The sequence below is a fragment of the Ornithorhynchus anatinus genome, chromosome 10 (genome assembly GCF_004115215.2).
Source record: "Ornithorhynchus anatinus isolate Pmale09 chromosome 10, mOrnAna1.pri.v4, whole genome shotgun sequence".
In the NCBI taxonomy this organism is placed as follows: domain Eukaryota; kingdom Metazoa; phylum Chordata; class Mammalia; order Monotremata; family Ornithorhynchidae; genus Ornithorhynchus; species Ornithorhynchus anatinus.
The window spans coordinates 42050002-42076124 of record NC_041737.1 but is presented as its reverse complement, the minus strand read 5'-3'; the positions used below and the strand labels follow the sequence as shown (position 1 = coordinate 42076124).

The 26123-nt window shown below is 42.7% G+C and overlaps 1 protein-coding gene across 4 annotated transcripts in view; it reads right to left on the bottom strand.

The window, feature by feature from the left end:
* Positions 1 to 26123, bottom strand: part of CPED1 (cadherin like and PC-esterase domain containing 1) — a 212607-nt gene that overhangs the window by 3641 nt on the left and 182843 nt on the right. For 3 of the 4 annotated variants that reach the window (XM_029074159.2, XM_029074160.2, XM_029074161.1), the window contains 6 exons: positions 22000 to 22117; positions 17413 to 17549; positions 9164 to 9384; positions 8760 to 8861; positions 8508 to 8595; positions 6222 to 6368 (listed from right to left, as the gene is read on the bottom strand). In XM_029074159.2, the coding sequence (XP_028929992.1) occupies positions 6222 to 6368; positions 8508 to 8595; positions 8760 to 8861; positions 9164 to 9384; positions 17413 to 17549; positions 22000 to 22117 (813 nt within the window). Of the gene's footprint in view, positions 1 to 6221; positions 6369 to 8507; positions 8596 to 8759; positions 8862 to 9163; positions 9385 to 16769; positions 16942 to 17412; positions 17550 to 21999; positions 22118 to 26123 lie in introns of those variants that run through there. The other variant, XM_029074162.2, reaches the window with a different exon arrangement.

Genomic DNA, 26123 nt, shown 5'->3' with positions numbered 1-26123 from the left:
CAAGTCATCAGATCAGGCATAGACCCTGTGCCTATGAAGCGCACAGTCTCGGGGGAGAGAGAACAGTTATTTAATCTCCATTTTACACATGAGGAGCTAAAGGCACCTTTCACTAGGCCACTTAGAAGGCTCCCTGAGGTAGCTCTGGGAAACCAATTATAGGTCTCTTAGCCCCTAACACCCTCCCCAAGTTCCTCTTGGTTTACACAGCCTCATTTGAAAATCCACCAGTGATGAGGTGTAGATGGTGTCAGATAAAATGCTTCAGTGATCCAGGATGAGGTGACCACTCACAGTTATTTGTAAGTGGTGTGTGCGAGAGAGACAGAGAGTGCGTGTGTCTTTTGCTTTCCTCTTGAAGAAGGTGAGTGCTGAAACATCATTTCAATTTCAAGTTCTAGAGCTAGAGAATTTGACCTCCTCCAGGACAATGCTCATATTTATTCAGGGTCAGAAATAGTGTAAAACAAACACAATGGTCCAGAGAGTCTGTAGTGCCAGAAACATCCCCGCCTGATCAACATTTGGCCACATTGCAAGTGAGCATGAAGTACAAATTTAGAGTCATGATGTATTCAAAGTCCCATTAGGCTCCTCTCTCAGCCAAGATAAATGAGTTGTTTTCCTGCCATTCTAGCAGGCCGAGTTTTCCAAATTGAGACTCAGATCGAGTGACTTTGATTAAGTCAGGTCAGATCGGCTCGATTGGGTCCTCTGTCAGGAAGTAATGCCCAAGATGTTTCTCTAGTGTTCAGCCACTGGCCAAGAATGAGGGTGGCTATGCCCAATGGAACCCTGCCCTTTCCTAGCATGAGGAGGCTGATTCATTATTACAATAATCATTATTATTTTTGTTATATTTGTTACGTACTTACTATGTATCAAGCACTGTTCTGTGCCCTGGGGTAGATTCAAGTTAATCGCATCAGACACAGCCCCTGTCCCACATGGGGCTCAGAGTCTAGGTAGAAAGTAGAATAGGAACTGAACCCCCATCTTACAGATGTGAAAACTGAGGCGCAGATAAATTAAGTGACTTGCCCAAGGTCACCCAGCAGGCAACTAATAGAGTCGGTATTAGAGCCTAGTCTTTTGACTCCCAGGCCTGTACTGTTTCCATTGGGCCATGCGGCTTCTCTGCTCTTCTGGTTAGAGAACTAGAGATAAGCCATGCAGGCTGATGTAATCTCTGTCCCTGTTTTAGGGTGGGTTCAGTTGGCCCCAGTAAGATTATCAGACATTCTTAGTTCATTCAAGGACAAATGGGTTACTATGTAAATTTTTCCCAGAAGAATAAAGGGTGGAGCGAATCCTCTGAGGCCAAGAAAAGATAAAAATCTATCTCTTTTCAATCAGTGGTATTTATTGAGTGCTTATTGTGTACAGACCACTGTACTAAGTGTTTGGGAGAGTATAATATAACAAAGTCGGTAGGCACGTTCCCTGCCCGCAAGGAGCTTACAGTCTAGAAGGGGGTATGATACTATATGATTTAGTATGCACTTTTCTCCAGGACGAGCTGCGCTCAAAGGAGAGCAATAAATTTGACTGGGAAGGTCAGACTTTTCTTATAGTGGGCAGAAAAGAATACTGGAGAAAGTGGATGGGAGTAGGAAAGCAGGAAACAGATGACGACCAGGCTGACTTCAGAGAGGGAAGAAAGCTCCGTGCTTACTCAACTTAGAATTTGGATTCACACTAGCGACTTGCTCACTGTGGGCAGGAATTATGTTGCCAACTCTCCCAAGTGCTTGGTACAGTGCTCTACATATAGTAAGCATTTAATAAATACGACTGATTGATTTTAAAAGTTGATTCTCTAGATAGGGAGGGGCAGCTGCTTGGAAGTAAGGAAGAGAAGCTGTGGAAACGTTTCAAGTGGGATGAGCATATCGGGGCACATAGAAATGGGCGAGAGAATGGCAAGCCTACAGACAATATCTCCCTATCTTATGCGTCCATAATTTTGGCAGTGTCCTCAACTCAACAATTTCATACAACCCACATATTCAGTCTGTCACCAAATTCTGTCAGTCCTACCTTTATAACATCACTAAAGTCTACCCTTTCCTCTCCATCCAAACTGCTATCTTGTTAATCCAAGCATTTCTCCTATCCCACATTGACTACTGCACCTGCCTCCTCACAAACTCAGCTGAGTCCTGTCTCTCCCCACCTCTTGTCTCTCCCTACTCCAGTCTATACTTAACTTCTCTGTGCCTCAGTTACCTCAGCTGTAAAATGTGGATTAAGACTGTGAGCCCCACGAGGGACAACCTGATTCCCCTGTGTCTACCCCAGTGCTTAGAACAGTGCTCTGCACATAGTAAGCGCTTAACAAATACCAACATTATTATAATACTTCATTCTGCTGGCTGGTTCATTTTTCTAAAAAAAAAAAGTCTAGTCATTGTCTCCCCACTCCTCAAGAACCTCCAGTCTATCTGGTCCAGCCACTTCTCTGCTGTGTGACTCTGGACAAGTCATTTAACTTCTCTATGCCTCAGTTACTTTATCTGTAAAATGGAAATTAAGACTGTGAGCTCCATGTGGTCCACGGACTGTGTCCAACCTGATTAGCTTGTATCTACCCCAGGGCTTAGTACAGTGTCTGGCACACAGTAAGCACTTAACATATACCATAAAAAACAAAAATGAAAAAACAGCTTTTCCTCCTGATATTTGGATTCCTTTATGAGCGTGTAGAGTTTTCTTCCCCCCATGAAATATTCAACTTTCTCACTGCCAAGCATCAGTCATTCAAGTTTTATGAATTAATATTGTGGCCTTTTCAATCAATCAATTAATCAATGGTATTTATTGAGTGTTTACTGTGTGCAGAACACTATTCTATGTACTTGGATCTGTGATCTTTGGACAGTTGATATTCACCATACTCTCAACTCCAGAGCATGTATGTACATATATTTAAATTTACTATAAATTATTTATTAATATTAATGTCTGTATTCCTCTCTAAACTGTAAACTCACTATGGGCAGGGAATGTGTCAGCTAATGTTCTTGTATTGTATTCCCACGCACTTAGAACAGTGCTCTGTACATAGTAAGTGCTCAATTAATACCACTGATTGATTGATTGAGAGTATAATAGAGTCGGCATGATCCCTGCCTATGAGTAGTTTATGGTTTAGAAAGACATTAAAATAAATTATGACTATGTACATAAGTGCTGAGGATCTGTGGGTGGAGTGAAAATTAATGTGCTTAAGAGATACAGACCCAAGTGTATAGATGATGCAGAAAGGAGGGAAAAGAGGGGAAGTGAGAGCTTAATCAGGGAAGACCACTTGGAAGAGATGCGATTTAAGTAGGCGTTTTGAAATGGGGAGAGTAGAGGTCTGCTGGATATGAAGGGAGAGAATATGAATAGTTGGTTGGATACAAAAGTGTCATGCCACACGCAGACACAGACACAGCATCCATCTCAGAACCATATCTTGTTTTTGTGGTTCACACTTATAAGAGTCACATTTCTAAGGTAAGGTACTTGGAGACACTCAAGGAATTGTCCAAAGTACTCTCAAGGACAGGGACCTCTAGGCTTTGAATTTCTGTAGAGGTAGAACAGGGCGATCCTTCAGTCTTATTTCGGAATGGTAGATATTCCGATGCTTGCTGCCGTAACTATTATTGCTGTTGACTTGTTTGTAACATTCAATCCCCTGGGCTGATAGGTCACAGTTATTCGCACCATAACATTTTCAAAATGTGAAATTAAGAGCTGACCACGACATAAAGGTCCGTATCACTTGTCATGTCCTGTCAATCAATCAACAGTATTTCTTGAACACCGACAAGGTGCAGAGCCCGTGAACCGAGTGCTTGGAAGAGTCAAAGAAAATAGAACACGTGGGATTTCCCTTAATGAAGATTAAACAGGGAGGGCTGGATTAAAGCTGATTGCCAAGATTTCAGCCTTAGTTTGTGATGGGGCCAAAAGCAGAAATGGTTGAGTCAAGTCAGAGAAATCCAGGCCAGGGCAACCTCTGAGGGCTGGTCCAAAGCCTGACCAACTACCCAGATAAGTCTTGGCCAGAGGTAACTTTGTTTTATGGTGATGACACTTCATTCATTCATGCATTCAATCATATTTATTGAGCGTTTAATGTGTGCAGAGCACTGTACTAAGCGCTTGGAAAGTACAATTCGACACCTGACTCATTCATTCATTCATTTATTTGTATTTACTGAGTGCTTACTGTATGCAGAGCACTGTACTAAATGCTCTGGAGAGTACAATATGACAATAAACAGACACATTCCCTGCCCACCACCAGTTTAGAACCCTGAGGAAAACTGATAGACAGTATGAAGGGCAGTTTGAGCCCCTTGGAAAAAAAAAGGTGTGGCCTGAATCCAAGTCTTGTTGCTATGGCTGTCAGTACTACCACAATAATCATATTGTGAATACTCAAGTGTCTTTTCTCTGCTCCCAGATTCCATGACCGTTAGTGAAAACTGGTTGCCATTGGGACAGAAGACGCATGTAATGTGATCAACTGGAAATAACTCCTTCTGTTTTTAATCGGAGCAGTGCTCAAAACCACTGGCACGCTGCTCCGTTTAAACCCCCAACCCTAAAACAGCAAAAGGAAAACAGACACCCTCCCTCAAAAAATGCTAATTGAAGACAGATTATGTAAAAAGGCCACTAAAACAGGCCAAGACGACTGTATATTGTCTTTCCAAGCCCCCCGTTTTCTGTGGGTTTGGCTGCATTTGGCCTGCTCCTGTGGCCACCTGGGATCATGGGCTGGCTCAGCTGGGAACGTAACCGCCGTTCCCCCACCGTGGGCTTTCGATGTGCGGACGCCTTGGCTTCTGACGCACACGGAAGGGATTCAAGGGACAGGACATTTCCTTTCGGGAGGGAGGCAAGGGGCCCGAGCGTTATTTTAGCTTGTAGAAAACACCAGGACTGGGCTGAGTAGGCGAAAGCAACTGCCTGATCAGTCAGAAACTGAGAAATCTTTTCCTGGCTCCGATCCCTTATTTAGTCATAAACAAGGCCTCGTTGGGTGCCTCTCTTTCATTGTCCACAAAATGGTAACAGTGGTCATTGACCTCACAGGGGAAATATAAAATATGCCGTCCAAAATCAGAAGAGGATTTATTATATGAAGGGAGGTGTTATCAGGGTCACACTGCTTCTGCCCAGCATACTGGGAGAATTCATAGCTTTCTGGGCCACCAAACTTCAGGGGAAAGGACCGCTGGAAAGTGGAGACATCCTGAGAAACACCCCTAGGGGGTAAGGTTAAGGAGACCAGGGTTAAGTGATTCCCTAATCCTCTCTGGAAAATTCCAACAACTACAGTTTTTCCAGCGTCCACTGGGAATTCCCCAGTGCCCTCTGGAAGATTCCAACCACACTTATCATTTGAAGACGGATGAGAAAGGCAATGTGTTTTCTCCACTGAACGAGGCTCGATCAAGAAGAAATAGGATGGGGATGGAGAGAGGGAGGTGGAAATGTTATTTATTAATGAGTATAATATTAATGGCATTTGTTAAGCGCTCACTTTGTGCCAAGCATTGTTCTAAGTGCTGGGGTAGATACGAGATAATCAGGTTGGACAAAGTTCGAGTCCCACAGGGGCTCACAGTCAAAGGAGGAGGGAAAACATACATTGAATATCCGTTTACTGATAAGGTAAGGGGCACAGAGAAGTGAAGCGATTTGCACAAGGTCACACAGCAGACAAGTGTTAGAGCTGGCATTAGCATCCAGGTCTTCTGATTCCTAAGCCTGTGCTCTTTCCATTAGGCCATGCTAATTTTTTACATGGTATTTGTTAAGCTCTTACTACATGCCAGGCACTATACTAAACTAATCAGATTGGACATAGTCCCTGTCCCACATGAGACACGCAGTCTTAATCCCCATTTTACAGATGAGGTAACTGAGGCACAGAGAACTGAAGCCCATTGTCACGCAGCAGACAAGTGGTGGAACCGGAATTAGAGCCCAGGTCCTTCTGACTTCCAAGAGTTCTGGGAATTTCGACTCCTATTTGTCACCGTCCCTTTGATTGGCTGTATGATACTGAGGAATGACCTTAGCCCACCCTGTCTCATTTGCAAAAGAAATACTGATCTCTTTCAGTTTTACAGGGAATTACTATCAAAAATCATGCAAAACATTTGGCAAAAATACAGAATGCTATATTGTCGAGGGAGAAAGGCCAGCATGCATACCTCATGGAAATGGCACCCACACTTCCCCTGCAGAAATTCCTTGTGGCGGCCCATCGTGATCTGGAATGTATCGACCACTTCAAAGCCATATCTTTTTGCAGAATCCAGGATAAATAGATTTTCTTTCCATAAATTCTTTACTTCACTCTGCACGTCAAAACCCAAAAGTACCACCGTTAAACAAAATGAAAGAGTTTCCCCATTATATTAATGGACTAAAATTGTGTCTGTCAATCAATCATGGCAATTATTGAGTACTTACCATCTCTTACTCATTGTATTTTTTCCTAGAGAAAATAATTACTGTAGCAGCTGAGAAGCAATTTCTAAACAAATGCTTATTAAATACAGATCCAGCAGAAGAGACCCATGTGCAGTGGACTTTCAACAAAGAAATAAGTACAGTAGACTGTGGCTACATGTGGCAGGCAAGAAAGTAGTGTCAGGGTTTTGTGAGAGAAATAATTTCAGAAGGAATTTCTCTGCTTACAGAGAACTTATTTTCAGTTAAAGGGAGTCCCTCACGTAATCCAACAGGGAAATCCAATCTACAATTGAATGGTTAGAATTTGAGGCTTCCAGGACCAAATTTAACCTTCCTTCCCACTTTTTAGGTGCTCCTGAATACCACAGAGTTGTTCTCATTAGGGAAGGAAGAACCCTTTGAAAAAGCTGAAGTATTATGGGAACTCTATTTGCTGTCCCAGCATAAACTCCAGCAAATCAATAAGGTGCCTCATATTGGAAGATCCTGGGCAGATTTTCATAACAACCAAGCTCTGGGCAAGGCTGTGACTTTATTATTTTCTGCTCTCTCTGACCCCTTCACCAATGTTTTGCTGTTCTAGCCTGCAGTAGAGCCACCGACTGAAATAAGACAAACTCACAAGTATATCCCACCTTTTCTGGTTCCTTCCAACCCAGGATTTGGAGAAACTGTTTATTGGATTGGAGAAACTGTTATATTGACCCTCTTGACATCCACCTTTGTGCTTAGGGATGAACAATCTTACACCCTTAACTTTCCTCCTAGAGGTTCATTATTGACTATTAATCCATGCATTTGTCTAACTCTTTGTTGGATGTACTGTTAATTTTGTATGCTCCTTTATTATGGAATCATGGAATAGGTGAATAACAATTCAGTATTTCCTATCTACCCTATCCAAGAGTTCCCTATAGCCATTAAGATTTCTTTAACCTAGAGCAGGACTAAGTGCTTAGTACAATGCTCTGCACACAATAAAAGCTCAATAAATATCATTGATTGAGCAGAGGTGACTTCTCCGAGGTCCCTAAAAATGTACCAATAAGGCTATTCTGCCCCCAAAATGGACTACTGGAAGTATCAGGGACACAGACTTCAAAATAATATATTCTTTCCAGCAGCTTCTGTCAGAAAATATCCTTCCCTGTCACTTTCCCCAGATGACTGACAGGTTCCTGTAGGAAGCCTCAGGTGCTGCTTGAATGAGACTCTGGACTGTGAATGAATCTGTGCATGGTTTTTAAACAAGAGGGAGTTAAAAGGAGTCCTTCACATAATCTGGACCTGAGCATATACTCTCTCCCCTTCCACTCAATTCTCCAATTCTCCCCAGCTTGGCCCCAAGAAGAAAGAATGCAATAGTTGGGGAGGTTTTTCTTACTTCTAAAGTCAATAGGAAGCTTTAGGTGCTTGTTGTGGGCAGGAAATGTACCTTATAACTCTGTTATATTGTACTCTCTCAAGTGCTTAGTACAGTGCTCTGCACGCAGTAAGTGTTCAGTGAAAACGACTGATTGATCGGAAGCCTTGAAATAATTGACTTGAACCTCTAATCTCTTAGAAGCAGCATGATTAGTAGATAGAACACTGGCCTAGGAGTCAGAAGGTCATGAGTTCTAATCCTGGCTCTGCCACTTGTCTATGTGACCTTGGACAAGTTGCTTCACCTCTCTGTGCCTCAGTTACTTAATCTATAAAATGGGGATTGAGACTGTGTGCCCCATGTGGGACTGGGACTGTGTCCAACCTGATTTGCTTGTATCCACCCTGGCTCTTAGAACAGTAGAACAGTGCCTGACACATACAAAGTGCTTAACAAATACCATAATTATTATTGATGTGGACATTTCCTTGATTTACTGGAAGCTCATCCATTTTCATGAATATTGCTACCTTGGACAGCAAGATGGCCTCAATCAATGGTATTTATTGAGTGCTTACTGTGGCCAGAGCACTGCACTAAATACTTCATACCTCTAACAAGTTTTCCACGGGGACACCATATGATTTTGACCTACCTGTGATAAAGAATGCACTCCATCCACTGGCAGATGAAACCCCATTCCTATGGTTTTGATGACCACCAGGATATTCAATAAGTTTTCTCTAGACAAAATAATTTAAGATACAGAAAGTGGGCACATTATAACAGGTTTTCATAAAGATATATGTTAAGTGCCCACCATTATTACATAGGGTGACACCTCTAGTCAACACCAATAAGCTCAATGTTAACATTTTGTAGGGGATAAATTGACACTGAAACTTACCTTTTCAAAACCTTCCGAATAATTTGCAGGTGATTGGAATTGAGCCACTGAACACCTCCTACAACCAACACAGTCTGGTCCGTGTTCTCAAGGGGACTCGATCTGAAACCCAGAAAGAAAAATAGCATCTATCGCCTTAAAACAGATGGTAAACGTTTTACCAGCATTGCATTACATTTCACTGATCCAGAGCTGGCATCCTGATCCAAAGACCCGCCTGTCATCCCCCTCCCACCCCCAACCCTCCCCTACCGCACTAATTTTTCAACCACTTGACTTTGGTGACTAAGATTTTCAGCACATCTCACTTATGGTCAGGAGCAGTAAGTAACTGTGTCTGCCAGCAAGATGTATCCGGGAAGGAAGAGGTTTCAAGCCCAGCCAGCTGAAGTTCTGAGGGTTACCTTTGCAAAAGTTGTTCTAGGGCTTTTTCAAATGTGGGCCGCTGGGTAACGTCAATCCAGAACTGAGGGTAATAGGAATAACTGATGAGGGTTTTCCCATCGTTGATGTTGGGGTAGGTTTTTGTGCCATGCAACTTCTGCCATTCTTGAAGGGTTTCGTTCACCCTCTCAATCAGGTAGTACATTATCCCCCGGTTGGTTGAATCACCGATGAAGAGAACCTTTAAATTCCAAAAGAAAAGTATCTTCAGGTCTGATGCAATTGTTGTGCTGTAAAATTCTTCAAGGACATCAAGTGATTTTGATAAGTAAGATCAGGAAAATAATGATAATATTTGTTACGTACTTACTGTGTGCCAGGGAGTACTAAATGCTGGGGTGGATACAAGCAAATAGGATAGAACACAGTACCTGTCCCATGTGGAGCTCACAGCCTCAATTCCCATTTTACAGGTCAGGTAACTGAGGCACAGAGAAGTGAAGCAACCTGCCCTAGGTCACATAGCAGACAAGTGGCGGAGCCGGGATTAGAACCCATGACTTTCAGACTCTCAGGCCTGTGCTCTAGCCACTAAAATAACAGAGCCACTAGCTTCAAATATCTTGGGAGTGTGAGTGTGTGTGTGTGTGTGTGTGTGCGTGTGTGTACGCATACTTCATACCATCTTCCTTTCTTGAAAAAGGACTGTTTTCCATTTGGCAGGCAGATATTTTCCTCTGGCCTGGAGTAACAGCCCAAACCATTTTGTTTCACTTATTATTGCATTTGTACATCACCGGCAATGCCAGAAAAACTCTCGGAAGATGTTTTTACATATGAATTTGGTTTTGTTACATTGGAGTACATCCAAATGCAGAGGAAGAAACTACTGTGGACCCCATGGCTAGCTGAACTTTTATCTATTTTTAGTTCTTCTGTCACAGGTTTCTGGATTTAAAGTGACAATTTGGTCTCTGCCCATAATTGTCTTCCAGAACCAAAAGTCTTGAAACAGATCATTTGCACTGTTGTAATGAGAAAAAGATCATTTTTGTGGGTGACTAATGGTAATTCAGTAAATTCATGAGCTCTATGAAAGATGGTTTTCAAATCAAAGTGAGGAGCTAGTTTGATCAATCTTTCACTCACTAGTATTTATCAAGCACTTATCCTATGCAGAGCCAACAATCAATCAATTGTATTTATTAAGCACTTACTGTGAGCAGAGCACTTTACTAAGCACTTTGGAGAGTTCAGAGTAACAGTGTTGATAAACACATTTCCTGCCTGCAGCAAGCTTGCAGTCTAGAGAACGAGCTTACAGTCTAAACACTGGAATAAGTATTTAGGAGAGTACAATAGAGTTAGTAGATATGATCTCTGACTTAAAGGAGTTTATAATCTAGTGGGGGAAATTGACAGTGCTGTGGTGAGGAGGGGGAGTGCTCAGGGGGAGAGGTTTCCTAGTATGTGACCAATAGTCAATGATGATTAACAAATTTCTCTACTTCTCTAGAAGGGTACTCCGTTCTTTCAGAGAGAGCACAGTCCTGGTAGTCAGAGGACCTGGGTTTTAATTCCACCTCTGCCATTTGCCTGCTGTGTAACTTTGGAGAGGTCACATAACTTCTCTGGTCCTCAGTTCCCTCATCTGCAAAATGGGGATTTAATACCTGTTCTCCCTCCTACTCAGACTGTGAGCCCCATGTGGGACCTGATTAAATTGTTTCTATCCCAGCGCTTAGCAAATACCACAATTATTATTATTGCCTAAGGCCTCACAATGGGCTTGAGGAATTTATAGGCACCAAGTTCCACAATCCCCATGTTAAAGATTACCTGAAGAAATCAATCAATCAATTAATCAATGGTATTTATAGAACATTTACTGGGTACAGAGCACTATACTAAGTACTTGGGAGAGTACAGTGCAATAGAATGGAAAATGAAAAATTATTCCTTGCCAATATTTTCCACTCAAATGAATCAAAAAGAATTCAGTTTTCAGATAGATTTACTTCAATCAATCAGTCAACCAATCAATGGTATTTTTTGAGCACCTAATGAATGCAGAGCCCTATAAAAAGCATTGACAGGCTGGGCTATGGCTCAAAAGGGCTGAATGTCCTGAGCATTTTCTAGGACTGAACGAGAAGTGACTCCTATCATCTAACTCCTTCCCTTAATACAGGTGAAAATTAAAGAGCATAAGCAGTCTTCTAGACTGTAAGCTCATTGTGGACAGGGAATGTTTGTTGTTGTATCATAATCTCCCAAATGGTTAGTACAGTGCTTTGCACACAGTAAGCACTCAATAAATAAGATTGATTAACTGATGGAAGTGTAACTCAGTACATTCAGTTTAACATCCAAAAATGAAAATTGTGGGGACAAACTGACATACCCATTTGGATCTCCAAACTACTTTTTGTTCTTCCCACCAAATGGCTGTGACTGTGAAAGACTGGGGAGAGCGTAGATGAATTGATGATATAAATCCTCCCATCTGGAGCTCCTCAGTGCCCCCTTAGGTCTGTGGAGGAGCACACAACCTCCTTATGTTTCCTCCTCCTTGATTCTCTGTTTGAAAGGAGCTTCCAGGGGATATAGGCTGGAATTGTTCCTTGGGAGACAGCAGCCTGTCACTCTCCTCACCACTTCACACTTCCCCATTTTCCATTCATTCAATTCATTCAATTGCATTTATTGAGCGCTTATGGTGTGCAGAGCACTGTACTAAGCACTTGGAATGTACAAATCCACCACAAAATGTTTCCATACAGTGCTTAGAGAAGATGATAGAATAATAATAATACTTGTGGCATTTGTTAAGCGCTCCAGCATGGAGCTCACAATCTAAGAAAGAGGAAATACAGATATTGATAGCACAGCACAGAGAAGTTAAATTAATTTCCCAAGATCACCCTGCAGGCAAGTGGTAGAGTCAGGATTAGAATCCAAGTCACCTGACTCCCAGGCCCATGTCCTTTCCACTGGGCCACAATGAACTGAATCTGGTCATGGCAGCCAACCTGATGGCAGAATTGCCAGGAGTGAATGCCCACGCAACGAGCCCCCAGCCATGCTCTCAAGTGACTCTGGATATTGACTCTGGTTCGACTCTACAGTGATGACCCTGAGTTTGCTGTGAGCAGGGAACGTGTCTATTTATTGTTACACTGTACTCTCCCAAGCACTTAGTACATTGCTTTGCACAAAGGAAGTGCTCAATAAATATAATTGGATGAATGAATGAATGAATGATGGCACCCCTGCCCTGTGCTTGAGAAGGGGATGTGGGAAGAAGGACAGAAAAGAGAAGAACTTTGAGCACATTCTGCCCACAACACGCAACTTTTGTTGTTGTTTTTTTTTAACGGTATTTGTTAAATGCTTATCATGTGCCAGGTACTGTTATTAAGCACTGGGGTAGATATTAGCTAATCAGGTTGGACAGGGTCCATGTCCCACATGGGGCTCACAATCTTAATCCACATTTTTAAAGATAATTGTTGCACAGAGAAGTGAAGTGACTTGCCCAGGGCCACACAGCAGGCAAGTGGCGGAGCCAGGATTAGGACCCAGAAACTTCTGATCCCAGGCCCATGCTCTATCCAATAGGCCAAGATGCTTTCCCATAGTCCCTTTGAGGGCAGGGACTATATTCTTCCCTTCCTTTGGGTAATTTGGCAGGCTTGACCAGCCCAGAGGAAGCCCCTCGGTACTGTGTTAAGGAAGAGTGAATGGGAGGGCTGGCCAATTGTGTCACTTCAAAGGAAGTTCACAGGCATTCCTCTCCACTCCCCAGTCATCATCATTCTGACTTAAACCATGGTCACATACCCCAGCCCAGACCCTCAGTCTCATAATTAAAAACTGGCTGGGCCAGGCAGGGGAGGGAGATAATGAAAAAAATGACCAATAATTCATCCCACGCTGCTCCAATCCTGCTGATTGAGCAGAAACACTTTTCTCTGAGAAAGGAGGCCGGCTGGACAGGGGGGAGACATTACTAGTCAGGTGCTAGGGCTCACACTTCCACCTTTGTCTTTCAGAGACCAGACAGGGCTCTGCTGTGGAGGGGCAGTAGAAGGGACATCCTAACCCAGTGGTGTGAGCCTGATGAGAGCCAGATTCTTTAGGAAAGTTAATTGGGACATTTCAGCTGGAACACAACCCAACTGAGACGTGTCTCCTGTAACTTTCACCTGCCAAAATGCATTTTGCCCAGTTATTCATTTTAATTAGAGGCTATAGAGCAACATCTTAATCTGCAAATGTTTGGGGAATGCAGAGACCCAAGTGGATCTCTCTCTCTCTCCCTCTCTCTCTCACTCTCACACACACACCCCCTTAGCTGTCCTTCTCATTTTAAGATGACATCACCGATGTGAAATTCACCTTCTGAGTGTGTGTATGGTTGAACACACTCACGCCCCTCTCACTCAATCACACACATACACGAAAACATACACATAGAATTTATTTTTAAAACTAACAAAGTTCTTTTTTTTTGCTGGTTGAAAAATGAAATGATTTTCATTTAGAGCCTGCCCAATCAACGTAACAATCTGGTTATTTTGCTAGAAAAGAAGACTTCAGGGAGGACAGATGAGTCTCGGTTTTTGTTGGAAAGGTTTTGTGTAAAAAAATGACCTACTATAACAGACAGTCAACAAAGAATGGTGTAACTTCTGTGGAATTCACTGATTCCCCTGAACATATCATTACAAATTAACTACACTCCAAAATTTCAAACACTTTTCAAGTCCAAATATCTACTTAGCTCTAAAAGATTACCTAGAAAATTTAAGTCACAGTTCCTATTTTATTACAGCTGAGTTTAAAGTACTTTAGCAAATATTGCCTTTTCATATTTCCTGTTCTTAATTGTACTCTTCTCCCAGATATTTTATTACAGGTCTCAACCCCAAAGCCGTATTTTCTAATGACAAACAAAATAAATGCTTGTTTAAAAAAGTTATTTAGGACAGGCTTCTGTTTGGGCTTTAATTGAAGACTTGGTTATTACGATTCCACTTACAATGCTTGGTACCGTGATTGCAATGTTATGCTTTGATACATTCTCATAAATATCTCAGTCAGAGTTCATTACCCAAACAGCTAGATGTACCAGATTCAGGCAGATGAACTGAATAACCAGATGAGATCATGGCTTAAAAAAAAAATTGATTGCTTCTTGTGCTGACATAATTGATTCTTACATTTCCAATTTTTCAAATAACAAATGCAATGTAATTAATCCTCTTCAGATTAGCAAGGAGTTCAAAGGCTATAACCCTGGAAGAACCTACAAATGGACTGTTTGAAAATATCTCCAACCCAGATCTCACTTTCCCTTTCTCAATTTAACCCTGGTTTCCTGTTCACAGTTGTCTGAAATACAGGCCTTCGATTGATTAGGCACACTAACACACCGTAAAATGAAACACGGTTCCTTATAAAATGCTTTAGGGAATTTACATCCCTTTTTAAGTCTCAACAGGTCTGGTTCTTGTTCTTTCACCCCAGGTGGTCCTAGATTACAGTGAAAGAGAAATGTTCAGTTTGTAGGCACCAGTGCAAATACAGTAGTCTTTTCTTCCCCCTTAAGTTCAAAGAACAACAAAAGATGTCTCAAAATGTGGCTATCCTGAAGAAGGGAGAAGTGGCCTTTAAGGAGAGCTCAGATTCAAAGCCTCAAAGTAAATTCCCTTAATAAAATGGGGAAAGGGACCATAATTTTTGATTCTCCAGTCTGATTTTTCCTCACACTCTGCCTTCTTGTGCTTGAATCGTATGGATGAAAAATCGAAAGTCTGCATAGGTCTCATTAATTCATTTGTATTTATTGAGCGCTAACTGTGTGCAAAGCAGTGTACGAAACACTTGGGAGAGTACAATATAACAATAAACAGACACATTCCCTGCCCACAAAGACCAAAAACAGGCTTTCCTTCTGAACATTCCCACATAGGCTTTCTGAATAGCAACCCTCTCATCATCAAACATCCCCCTCAACCTCTCAAGAATGGGCTCCGCTTGAGGCTTTCTGACTTCTAATTGCTGCCCTGGCTTGGGGATAACCCAGAGAAGAAAGCACATAAATTAAAATGCTTAAAAAAAGGTAAAGAAAACAAACCGACTATTTACAGGTCATGTTCTGTGGTTGGTTTTGTTTTGTTAGTTTGATTTTTGTGGTTTGTTTATTTTGGCCTAGGCCAAGAGAATGCTTGCTATGGGTTTTGGAAGAGGTGTGAATTTACATCTCATTTCCCTTTTAATTGGAGGAGAGTATATGCAGAAAGACGAGGGTTTCAGAGAGGAAATCTCTGAGGGATGGGGGGTGTCTGGCCTGTGTGGGCAAATATTTGCTTAATTAATCCCAACACCATTTTCCAGAAACCTTACCCTGGTAGGTACTGTAGGAGGGAGGATATGGATGTAGAAGTAGTAAGTGATATTTTGGAGACGAGGAAACTTAAGGTAGAAATTTTAGATGACTTGGTTCAGAGTGGTTAAGGGTCTTGACCAAGTCTTAGCAATAAGTGGAGGAGATATAGCTGGTCAAATAAAAAAGTCAGTCAGTGGTAAACACAAACAGGAAGGGCTTCCTCCAAAAGAGAAAGCATTGCTTCACTCCATAAAATCTTGCTACTGCATCCAGTACTGCTCACTACATTTTAGGAAGAACATGAAGTTGAAGAAGGTACAGAGGAGAGAAGGTGTTAGGGAAAGTATAACTTTTGTATGATAGATGAAAAGATTGGGTCTTTTTAGTTTGGAAAGAGAGCGGGGCATAAATGAACTTAAGAAAATCATTTAGGATGTGGAGTAAATGAATCATAAACTGTTGCTTCTTAAAAAAACACACACAGAGAAACCATTTTTCACACAGTGGTTGTAAATGTGGTATCTGTTCCTACAGGAAGTGGTTTGGCCAAAAATGGCAATAGGTTCATGAGGCATTTCAAGATATTCATGGGTAAGAGGTCCACAGTAGTTATTAAAGAGGAAAATAAAAGGTCCAGAAGACTTATCTTTAACCACAAGGATGATGCCAAGGAGAGAAATTATCTCACTGCTCCTCCAAGGCATCCTTTTGCTACTGTCAGAGAGAGAATTCTGCACTGGAAGGCCCACTTGCTTTTGGCCTGATGTCCTTCACATATAATTTCTATATAGTCAGTCAGTCAGTTGTATTTACTGAGTGCTTATTGTGTGCAGAACATTGTACTAAGTGCTTGGTAGAGTACAATACAACAAAATAACAGACACATAGTCTGTGTCTCCTGAGCATTATATTTTATTTTTGGTGACATCTGTTCCATTTTTTTACTGTGAAAGAAGTCCCTTACTTTTGCCTAAGCATAGTTACTATTCCTATTCTATAACAGGGATGTATTGTTGGGATAATCACCTTGGTTACAGCCAAGTGACCAACCTAAATATAGCATTACTCTAAGCGTGACACCCTTTCCTTTGTACATAAAATTATTTTGAGTTTTAATTCAACCCTTTGACTCCCCCAAAACAGGCCCATACCTAACTCCAAGAGATAATTTATATTTAATACATTCATCGTGACCATCGGCACAAGGAGGAAGGAGTTACTTACTTGGGGTTAACATGCATTCCAGTTTATGTGCCCGATTCAGCTATCAAGAGATCTCTGGCAAATGTTAAACAGTCAAAGCATGCCTAGCATGAGGTCACTGCCTTTTCAAGGCATCAGCTTAGAAGCATCACAGTACGCACATTCAGCCTAGTGAAGTTCCCAAGAGGTCTGCTCAAGAATCTGAGAGAAGATGGGTAATGTTAGTTTGTGGAAGAGCAACGCCAAGCAGTTGAGAGAGAACAGAATGCAAAACCAACGGGTTTCTTAGAAAAAGCTACCAATGTTAGTTCTCATGGCAGTGTGAACTGGAGCAGTGGTTGATAAACTCCAACTGCTCTAGAGAACCAATTGCTGACCAACCTGGGAATCACCCATAATTCCCTGCCGGGGCAGCACCAGAGACACGGTGCAGCAAGAATGCCCAACGAGGGCTCAGTTGTAAAGTATTGGACCACGGGTCAGGCACTGCTATAATAATCTATGGATATGTCATGGTTTCTCCACATGAATCCAAATCCAAAGGAGATCTTGGTCTCTGGGTAAGAGCTACAAAAGCTGGAAATCACAGCAAAAAAAGTGGGGTGTCTTTTCTGCCATGGAGAACACATGCAAAAAGGGAAATTTCCCTTTTTTTCTAATAGGGAAACATACCTTCCTTCTGTCCAAGCAGCGTTGGAGTTGAACCTTAGAGAGGACTCCAAACTGGCAATTTTGAGGTTGCCATGTTATTTCTCTCCAGTCACAGGTCCTGTTGTCAGAACAGCTGAGGCATGGCACAATCCACTGCCCTGGGGAAACAGGAGACCACTTGTAAGGTATTTTTCCTTCCCTCCAAAGGCATCATTTTTTGGTCCATTTAAAATGAACTGACAGTGCACTGCCAAATTTAGGTGTGTCTGTGTGTGTGTGCCTGAGTGTATATTTTTGTTTTTCGGTTGGGTATGTGCAAGAATGCCAAAGCCTGCCAGAATATAAATTATCCCTTGAGAATTAGTTCCATGTTTAGGGAGATGCACTAAACTTCAGAAGTAATTTAGATACTATTCATTAGTTAACCCAGAAAGACAAAATGCACCTGGGGCTATATAGGATATCCATGACTTTTTATAGCATTAGGGCATTTTGTCTCCATTTTTTGTTTTAGGAAAACATAGGACATTTATCAGAAGCGCTTAGATATTCTGGGATACATGATCCACATATGATTTACTAGTCAATGATGAAACGTTTTTCTCGGGACTTCCTTCTGACAAAAAGGGAGTGGGGGAACAGAGCATAGTTATGTCTAGAGGACAAATTGATTATCACAGACTTCACTGCCGCTTCACTTTTTGGATGGTGGTGTGGACAGGAAGGATCCTCTCCTCCACTCCCTCCGATACTCCTGCATAACACTGACCTTCGCCCTCAAAGAAGACACCAGTGCTGCTGGAATTCCCCTCCAGGTACATGTGGGACTGCAAGGACAAAAGTGGCCACACTGCAGAAGCTGAAAAGTCATCCTCTGTGGTCCGGTCACCCGCTCTTCTCCTTCTTGCCTCTTCTCCAGTCAGATAAAAAAGACGGAGCTACTGCTCGAAGGGAACAGGCTCCTTTCTTAATGGCACCAGTGGCAATTAGCTCCCAGTTTCCAGTGGGGATGCAGTGCCACTGTAGGTCGCAGAGGGAATCATATGGGAGATGCCTTGCTGCAGCTGGCACCGCCTGCCCCCTATGGGATCGATTCTCTGCCAGGATCAGTAAGGGGTCTTGGTTGGACTGGAGAATCCAGGTGGGAGGAGAGGAAGCATACATTCCTCTCTGCTGCCTTGGAGTTTGAGCTCCAGGGGGAGAATTCAGGTCTCTTGCACAGATATTTTCGAAAGACTCTTTGTGTGAGCAAAAGGAGCAGAAGGAGGCATCATAAAAGATCCTTGACAAACACTTTTACCAGTAAGATTAAATATGGGTGAAGGTGGGAGAACAGAAGTCAAAAATTCTTTAGGAAAGTCTCTTTTCGAGCCAGAGGCTTGATCTGTATTTACGGGAGCCTTGGTAACTGCAGTGACTTAACTGCACTGAAGAGTGACTGGATGGCTTTGGATCTGATAATAATAGTACTAATAATGAATAATAATAATAATATTTATACAGCATTTACTATGTGTCAAGCACCATCTCTGTCCTACATGGGGCTCATAGTCTGGGAGAGTCAGTCTCAGGGAGAGAGAGCAAGTATGACTGTGGGCAAGTCACTTAACTTCTCTGTGCCTCAGTTCCCTCATCTGTAAAATGGGGATTAAGACTGTGAGCCCCACGTGGGACAACCTGATTCCCCTATGTCTACCCCAGCGCTTAGAACAGTGCTTGGCACATAGTAAGCGCTCAACAAATACCAACATTATTATTACATTTCCCAGAGAAGGTAAGTGACTTCTGTAATCTCCTGGCTCCCAGCCCCTTGCTCTTTTCACTATGTCACACTGCCTCCCCACACTGCTAATGAGGCATCAATCAGTAGAGCAGGATAAGGTTGCTTTAGAGACTCAGGGTCAACTTATTTTTTTTTTAGTGGTACTTGTTTAGCACTTAATATCTTCAAGCAGTGTGGCTCGGTGGAAAGAGCCCGGGCTTGGGAGTCAGAGGTCATGTGTTCGAATCGTGGCTCTGCCACTTGTCAGCTGTGTGAGTGTGGGCAAGTCACTTCACTTCTCTGGGACTCAGTGACCTCATCTGGAAAATGGGGATTAACTGTCAGCCTCACATGGGACAACCTGATGACCCTGTATCCACCCCAGTGCTTAGAACAGTGCTCTGCACATAGTAAGCGCTTAACAAATGCCAGCATTATTATAGTTCTAAGTGCTGAGGGGTCCACATGGGGTACATGGCCTAAGTAGGAGGGAGTAGGCCCCACTGCTTACCATGCTGCTTATTATTCAGTAACTCCTCTTTGTATGTCCACAAGAAGGTCAGGTCCAGGTTGTGCCTATAACTCAGGACCTAGCTGACCACTCACCCTGACTACTCAAGAACACATGTCCAGCTGCATCATAATGATGATAATTATAATAGTAATAATAATATCAAAAAGATACAGATGTTTATTAAGTGCTTACTATATGTGTCAGGTATTATGTAAAGCATGGGGGTGGATACAAGGTGTTCTGATCATAGACAATCCCTCTTGCATACGGAGCTCACAGGCTAAGAGGGAGAGAGAATGGGTAACATACCTCCATTGTGCAGATGAGGAAAACTGAGGCAGAGAGAAGTTAAGTGACTTGCCCAAAGTAATACAGCAGGTAAGTGATGAAGCTGGGATTAGAACATAGGACTCCTGACTCTCAGTCTTAGGCTCTTACAACTAGACCACGCTGTCTCCCTCTTAGTCTCTAGACCGTAGGCTCATTGCAGATAGGGATTGTTTCTGTTTATTGTTATACTGCATACTCCCAAGCACTTAAAAGAGTGCTCTGCACACAGTAAGCTCTCAATAAATACGATTGAATGAATGAATTAGTTCACTATGTGGGGAGTTCTTTTGTTGTCCTGAAATTGCATTCGGATAGAGAGGACCTGGATGAAAACCCCCTTGGAAGTTTGGCCATAAATTGTTCATACCAGTGGATATTTCTAAAAATCCATAACCCCATGCAGTTGTGCATTTGATAAAAATGCCTCTTATTCATTGTGAATTAGCAACACAGTTGGAAATGGGCATCTGTAAAACAGCTGTCGGATTGGGGATCCTGAGGTTATAAATGATACCAGCTTCCAACAATGGTCTGTCAAAGAAGAGGAATATAAATTCCTAGTAAAATATCCAAACGGTGACGAAAGCAACACTTCCCACCCCCAAAATGAACATATGTTTTAGGGTCCAGGGGCCCGGGAGGAAATATAAATCACTATGGTTGGCTTAGAGGAAAAAATGTTTTCAATTGTAATTATATCTAGATTCTGTTTCAACCACTTAGATATTGAACATCACAGTGAGGGGATATGAGCAGAACTCACTACAGTGTGAGAACAAGACTAGGATTTCCTTTTGTTAAAGTGAAGTTGTCTGTAGTTTCTCCATCACAGACAAGTGACAGGCAGAAATAATTCCTACTTTCAAAATGATTAGTCCTATAGGGTGAAATCTGTGACCTAGTTCTGAGTCCCAAAACATATTTGGTTTATCGTACATAGTTTTATTAATTTTTCTTCTTCATTGTTCCATTTTTCTTCAACTTGAACTGTTCATATCAAACATAGCATTGTGATCTTTCAATGTTCCTGATTAAGATTCTAATAACTCACATTTTTTTTTTTAGATATAGGGAATACACTAGTTCCTTGAAGCAGATATTGATTTAGGGGGAAATGTAAACCCCAGGATCTTGGGAAATTCAGATGAAGATGAAATGAAAGAATGGTTGTGCAGAAGGAGCAGCAGAGCCGAGTGGAATGAACAGAGGCCTGGGAGTCAGAGGACTTAGAGTCTAATCCTGATTCTGCTGTGTGACCTTAGACTAATGACTTATCTTCTCTGTACCTCAGTTTCCTCATCTGTAAAGTAGGACTTAAATACCTTTTCTCCCTCCTACTTAGAACCGAGTCCCTTGTGAGGCAAGGATTGCATCCAACCTGATTAACTTATTTTTTTCCCAGTGCTAGTGGAGTGTTTTGCACATAATAATTGCTTAAAAAATTATCACAATTAATATATAATAGGAGGGCAATTGCCTCTACTGGACAGACCCAGGTCTACCCTATTAATGACACTGCTGATCATCTTATATTCTTCTGACATGGCAGTGACAAAGTTAGGAAAACCCTACAGATGCCTAGGATATTTGCTTGCAAATGGAAGGACATAGAAACCAAGTAAGAGAAAGGAGGGCTCTCTCTAGGCCCCACTAGACTATAAACCCCTCTAGCTTGATTAATCTCTTCTAGACTCTAAGCTCGTTGTGGGCAGGGAATGTGTCTACTGTTGTGTACTCACTAGCGCTTAATACAGTGTTCTACACACAGTAAGCGCTAAATAAATACGTTTGACTGACTGACTCTAGGTCATGGTTGAAACTTACCTGGAATACATTCTAACACAGGGCTCATCAATCAACTTATACATCTTCTCTTCCATTGACTCCTCCTCAACCTGCCTTAATATGACACCCAAGGGAGAGGAAAGAAGGCAGGTGCAGAAGCAGCTGAGACTTAGCAAGTTACTTGCTTGAAACAGGGACCTCCAATTCTCAGACTCACCTCTGGCATCTCCGGATTCACAGGTCCGCAGGTCAGGCTGTGAAATTGCTGCGATGTAGTCGGAAGAGAGTTGTTGTAAACTACAGGGCTTATCAGAATGAATCAGTAGCCCACAGTCCTAGATTTAAAAAAAAAAGTTTCCATTTACAGTCCCAGTTAACAAACACAGCCCAGCTAACAAACTGTACATCTGTCAGAACAATGCAGGGAGACTTTGGGAACCCATTTTTTATTTTTTAGATACAGAGATTGATACCTTTTGTCCTGAGCTCTAGACTGTAAATAAGCACATTATGGGCAGGGAACATGTCAGCTAATTCTGTTGTATTGTACTCCTCCAAGCGCTTAGTACAATGCTCTGCACTGATTGATTGATTATTTAGCCCATACTATGCCTTCAGTGTGATACTAAATAATTTGCTGCGCTACCACTGATTGCTGAATTGAAGAGGGAATATTAATTCTAGTTATATTGCAGCCTCTGTGACTACTGTCCTATTTATTGTCTTTGCCATCTCATTTCACAAATGGCTCTGACCAAGGAATACTGCTCACACTGCCTTAGGAGCTAAACTTCCGGCTTGACTCATATGTTAAGAAATATAAGAAGGTTCTAAAGTCTGGGTGAAAAAACAAAGGTAGAAGATACCTTAATGTGAATGGGGAGGTCTGGGAGAGAACTGGTGGGTGGATGGAAGCAACTCTATCCGATTTATCTTGTACTTACCTTCTAAATACCTTTGACTAGAATAAACCATATCCACAAGCATAAATGCAAGCCTTCAGAGGGCAGGGACTATGTCTTTGGCTTCTAAGGAACTGAGTACAACGTCCTGCACATAGTAAGTGTTCAATAAGAAGCCACATAGCCTAGTAGAAAGTGCACGGGCCTAGGAATCAGAGGTCTTGGGATCTAATCACAGCTCCTCCACTGGTCTGCTATGTGACCTTGAACGAGTCACTTAACTTCTCTGTGCCTCTGTTACCTCATCTGTAAAATGAGGATTAAGATAGTGAGCCTCACATGGGACATGGACTATATCCAACCTGTTTAACTTGTATTTACCCCAGTGCTCAGTACAGTGCCTGGCACATAATAAGTGCTTAATAAATACCATTAAAAATTACAACTAATTGTTCATTATACTCAGTGGGTGTTATTGTCATTTCCATTGCTACTACTACTACCCACAACTTCCACCACCACCACTATCTGGCCTAGTGACAAGAATACAGATTTGGGAATCAGAGGACATGAGTTCTAATCCCGACTCCTCCAACTGTCTGCTGTGTGACTTCGGGCAAGTCACTTCACTTCTCTGGGCCTCAGTTACCTCATCTGAAAAACAGTGATTAAGACTGTGAGCCCCATGTGGGACAGGGACTGTGTCGAACCCAATTAGCTTGTATCTAACCTAGTGCTTAGAACAGTGCTTGGCACATCGTAAGCACTTAACAAATACCATAATTATCATTGTTATAAAATCATCTAAAACACAACATGGATTTTCCAGGGTCATTAAGGTGACAAGCATATTTATTATTTCCAGTTTTTCTTAAACAGGGAAGCAGCGTGGCTCAGTGGAAAAGAGCCCGGGCTTGGGAGTCAGAGGTCATGAGTTCGAATCCCAGCTCTGCCACTCGTCAGCTGTGTGACTGTGGGCAAGTCACTTAACTTCTCTGTGCCTCAGTTACCTCATCTGTAAAATGGGGATTAACTGTGAGCCTCACGTGGGACAACCTGATTACCCTGTATCTATCCTAGGGCTTAGAACAGTGCTCTGCACGTAGTAAGCGCTTAACAAATACCAACATTATTATTAAACAACCAGAATTGATGACTTGACAATGAATCCACTTTCTAATTCTGGTATCTGTTGTTACTAAATTGACTTTTGACCTCTGTTTAGTGACTTTACCTTAGATCCCCCCCCTCACGGTCCGAGTCGGGGTCGACTTGATCATCGGCCAATCGGACCTGGTCAGGATGATGGCCGATGACCCACATACTAAAGGGCCTTGTACCTCTCAGGGGCTGCGAGTTGGGGACCCACCCCTGTGAGAGGACACAGATGGAGGACGGGAGCCATCCCACACCTGACCCCAAGTCAACATAGTACTCCCTTACTGCTCCTCTTCCTCCACTTACCCACAGGGCATCAGCTTTGTGGAGTCCCACGCTCAGGAGCAGCAACCCACAAGAATGACGTTTAGCAGACAAGAATCCCATATGGGATGGGGAAATGGTGGTGATAGTGCAAGATGTGTGTGGGGCATTTAAGGGTGAAACTTTTGCTCTTTGAACCCCTCTTCTTGAGCCCCCTGGGTTCCACACAGTAATGCAGGAAATGGGATCACAGGGTTTCTCAGAAGTGTGATCTCTGTAGATTACCCTAAAGAGCTGGATCAGATATGTCAGGCTGGACTGGCCCCTTGAGTTCTTGGGAAAATCCCAGCGGAACATTCTGGGTGAGATTTGATTCTGAGGAGCTTCTTATTTGCTCAGAGTAAATAAGAAGCTAACTGGAGCCAAAGCGAGGGGCGGAAGTAGAGGAATATTCACACCTCAATGCTTACACCTCCCTGCTGCTATTTATGTGTGGATTTGCTGGTTTGGTGAAAAACAGGGATAGAAATCTGCTCTCCTAGGCTTTTAGATGGAAAAACCTCTGATGGTTAGGACCGAGTCCTATATTGACCTGATTACAATATCAGTGATAGACCCATAGGGAGCACTTAATAAACAACATCATAAGCATGATTTTTGCTATATTGTCAATAATTATTAGGGGTGAGAGAGCATTGGAATTCTGTACAGCAAAGAGAATTTGCAGGGGGCAGATTGAGATTTTGCTGTAGCTTACCACACCCCTTAGCCTGTCCCCACCTTTTGGGATATTTGACTCTCCAAAAGGAAGTTCCAAAAGTGTGTGCCTTTTCAGCCACTGCTGTTTCCTTCTAGGTTCAGGAATGTGGAAAGAGAACAATCTTCAGGCTGCCTAGTGTCCAAGCATCATGACCCCTTGAAGTCTCTAGCTCTGGACTCACAGTGTCTACATTTAACAGTCAGATTTGAGCTCACTCTACCAGCAGACAGATGTTTCACTGCTGCAGAAAGCATCTGCACAGGGAACCGCAAGGCACTGACAGATTCTTCCAAAGAATCTGATCGAGAGCCACGAGATAGCGGGACAGGTATTTTCTCGTTCAAGCCCACGGCTGGTATATGTGTTTAAACAAGAGAAAATGCACCTTGGCTTCTGGTTGTGTTTTGCCTCTTGTCCTGAGAGGGCCAGCACAGGTGATTGGTTGTGAGAAACTCTCTTGGGAGTCATACTTTGTGCTGGCAACTGGCTTTCGTCAGGAGGGATGGAGAAAGCGGGGGCTCAGGAACTGGGACAGCCTGGGGGGCGCTGAGCTGGTGGGGGTTGCAGTGGTTTTCCCAGGCCTGTTGGCTTTGTTTGTGGCCTTGCCCCTGAGGAAGAAGACAGCCCACCCCGGAGTATGCAGACAAAAGATGGGGCGAAGCATGCACCCCTCTTTTTGAGAACAGCAGAGACGTTGTTGCTCATATGTGTTCTGCTTTCCTTCATAAGACAAATACACAGATGGCTCTGACACCTCCTGCCAATAGGTCAGTGGTTTTCTGGGATTGTTTCTGGAATAAAACAACTGGAGCACTTCTGCTAATCCACCTTGATTCCTTTACCAGCCTCCTTGCTGACCTCCCTGCCTCCTGTATCTCCTAACTTCAGTCTACACTTCACTCTGCTGCCTGGATCATTTTTCTACAAAAACATTCAGTCTATGTTTCCCCATTCATCAAGAACATCCAATGGTTGTCCATCCACCTTTGCATCAAAAGAAGCAGCATGACGTAATGGACAGAGCATGGGCCTGGGATTCAGGAAGTAATGGTTCTCATCCCGGCTCCTCCGCTTGTCTGCTGTGTGACCTTGAACAAGTCACTTCCCTTCTCTGTGCCTCAGTTACCTCATCTGTATATTGGGGATTGAGAGTGTGAGGCCCATGTGGAACGGGGACGGTGTCCAACCAGATTTGTTTCCACCCACCCCAGTGCTTAGTAATGTGCTTGGCATGTAGTACGGGCTTAACCGATACCA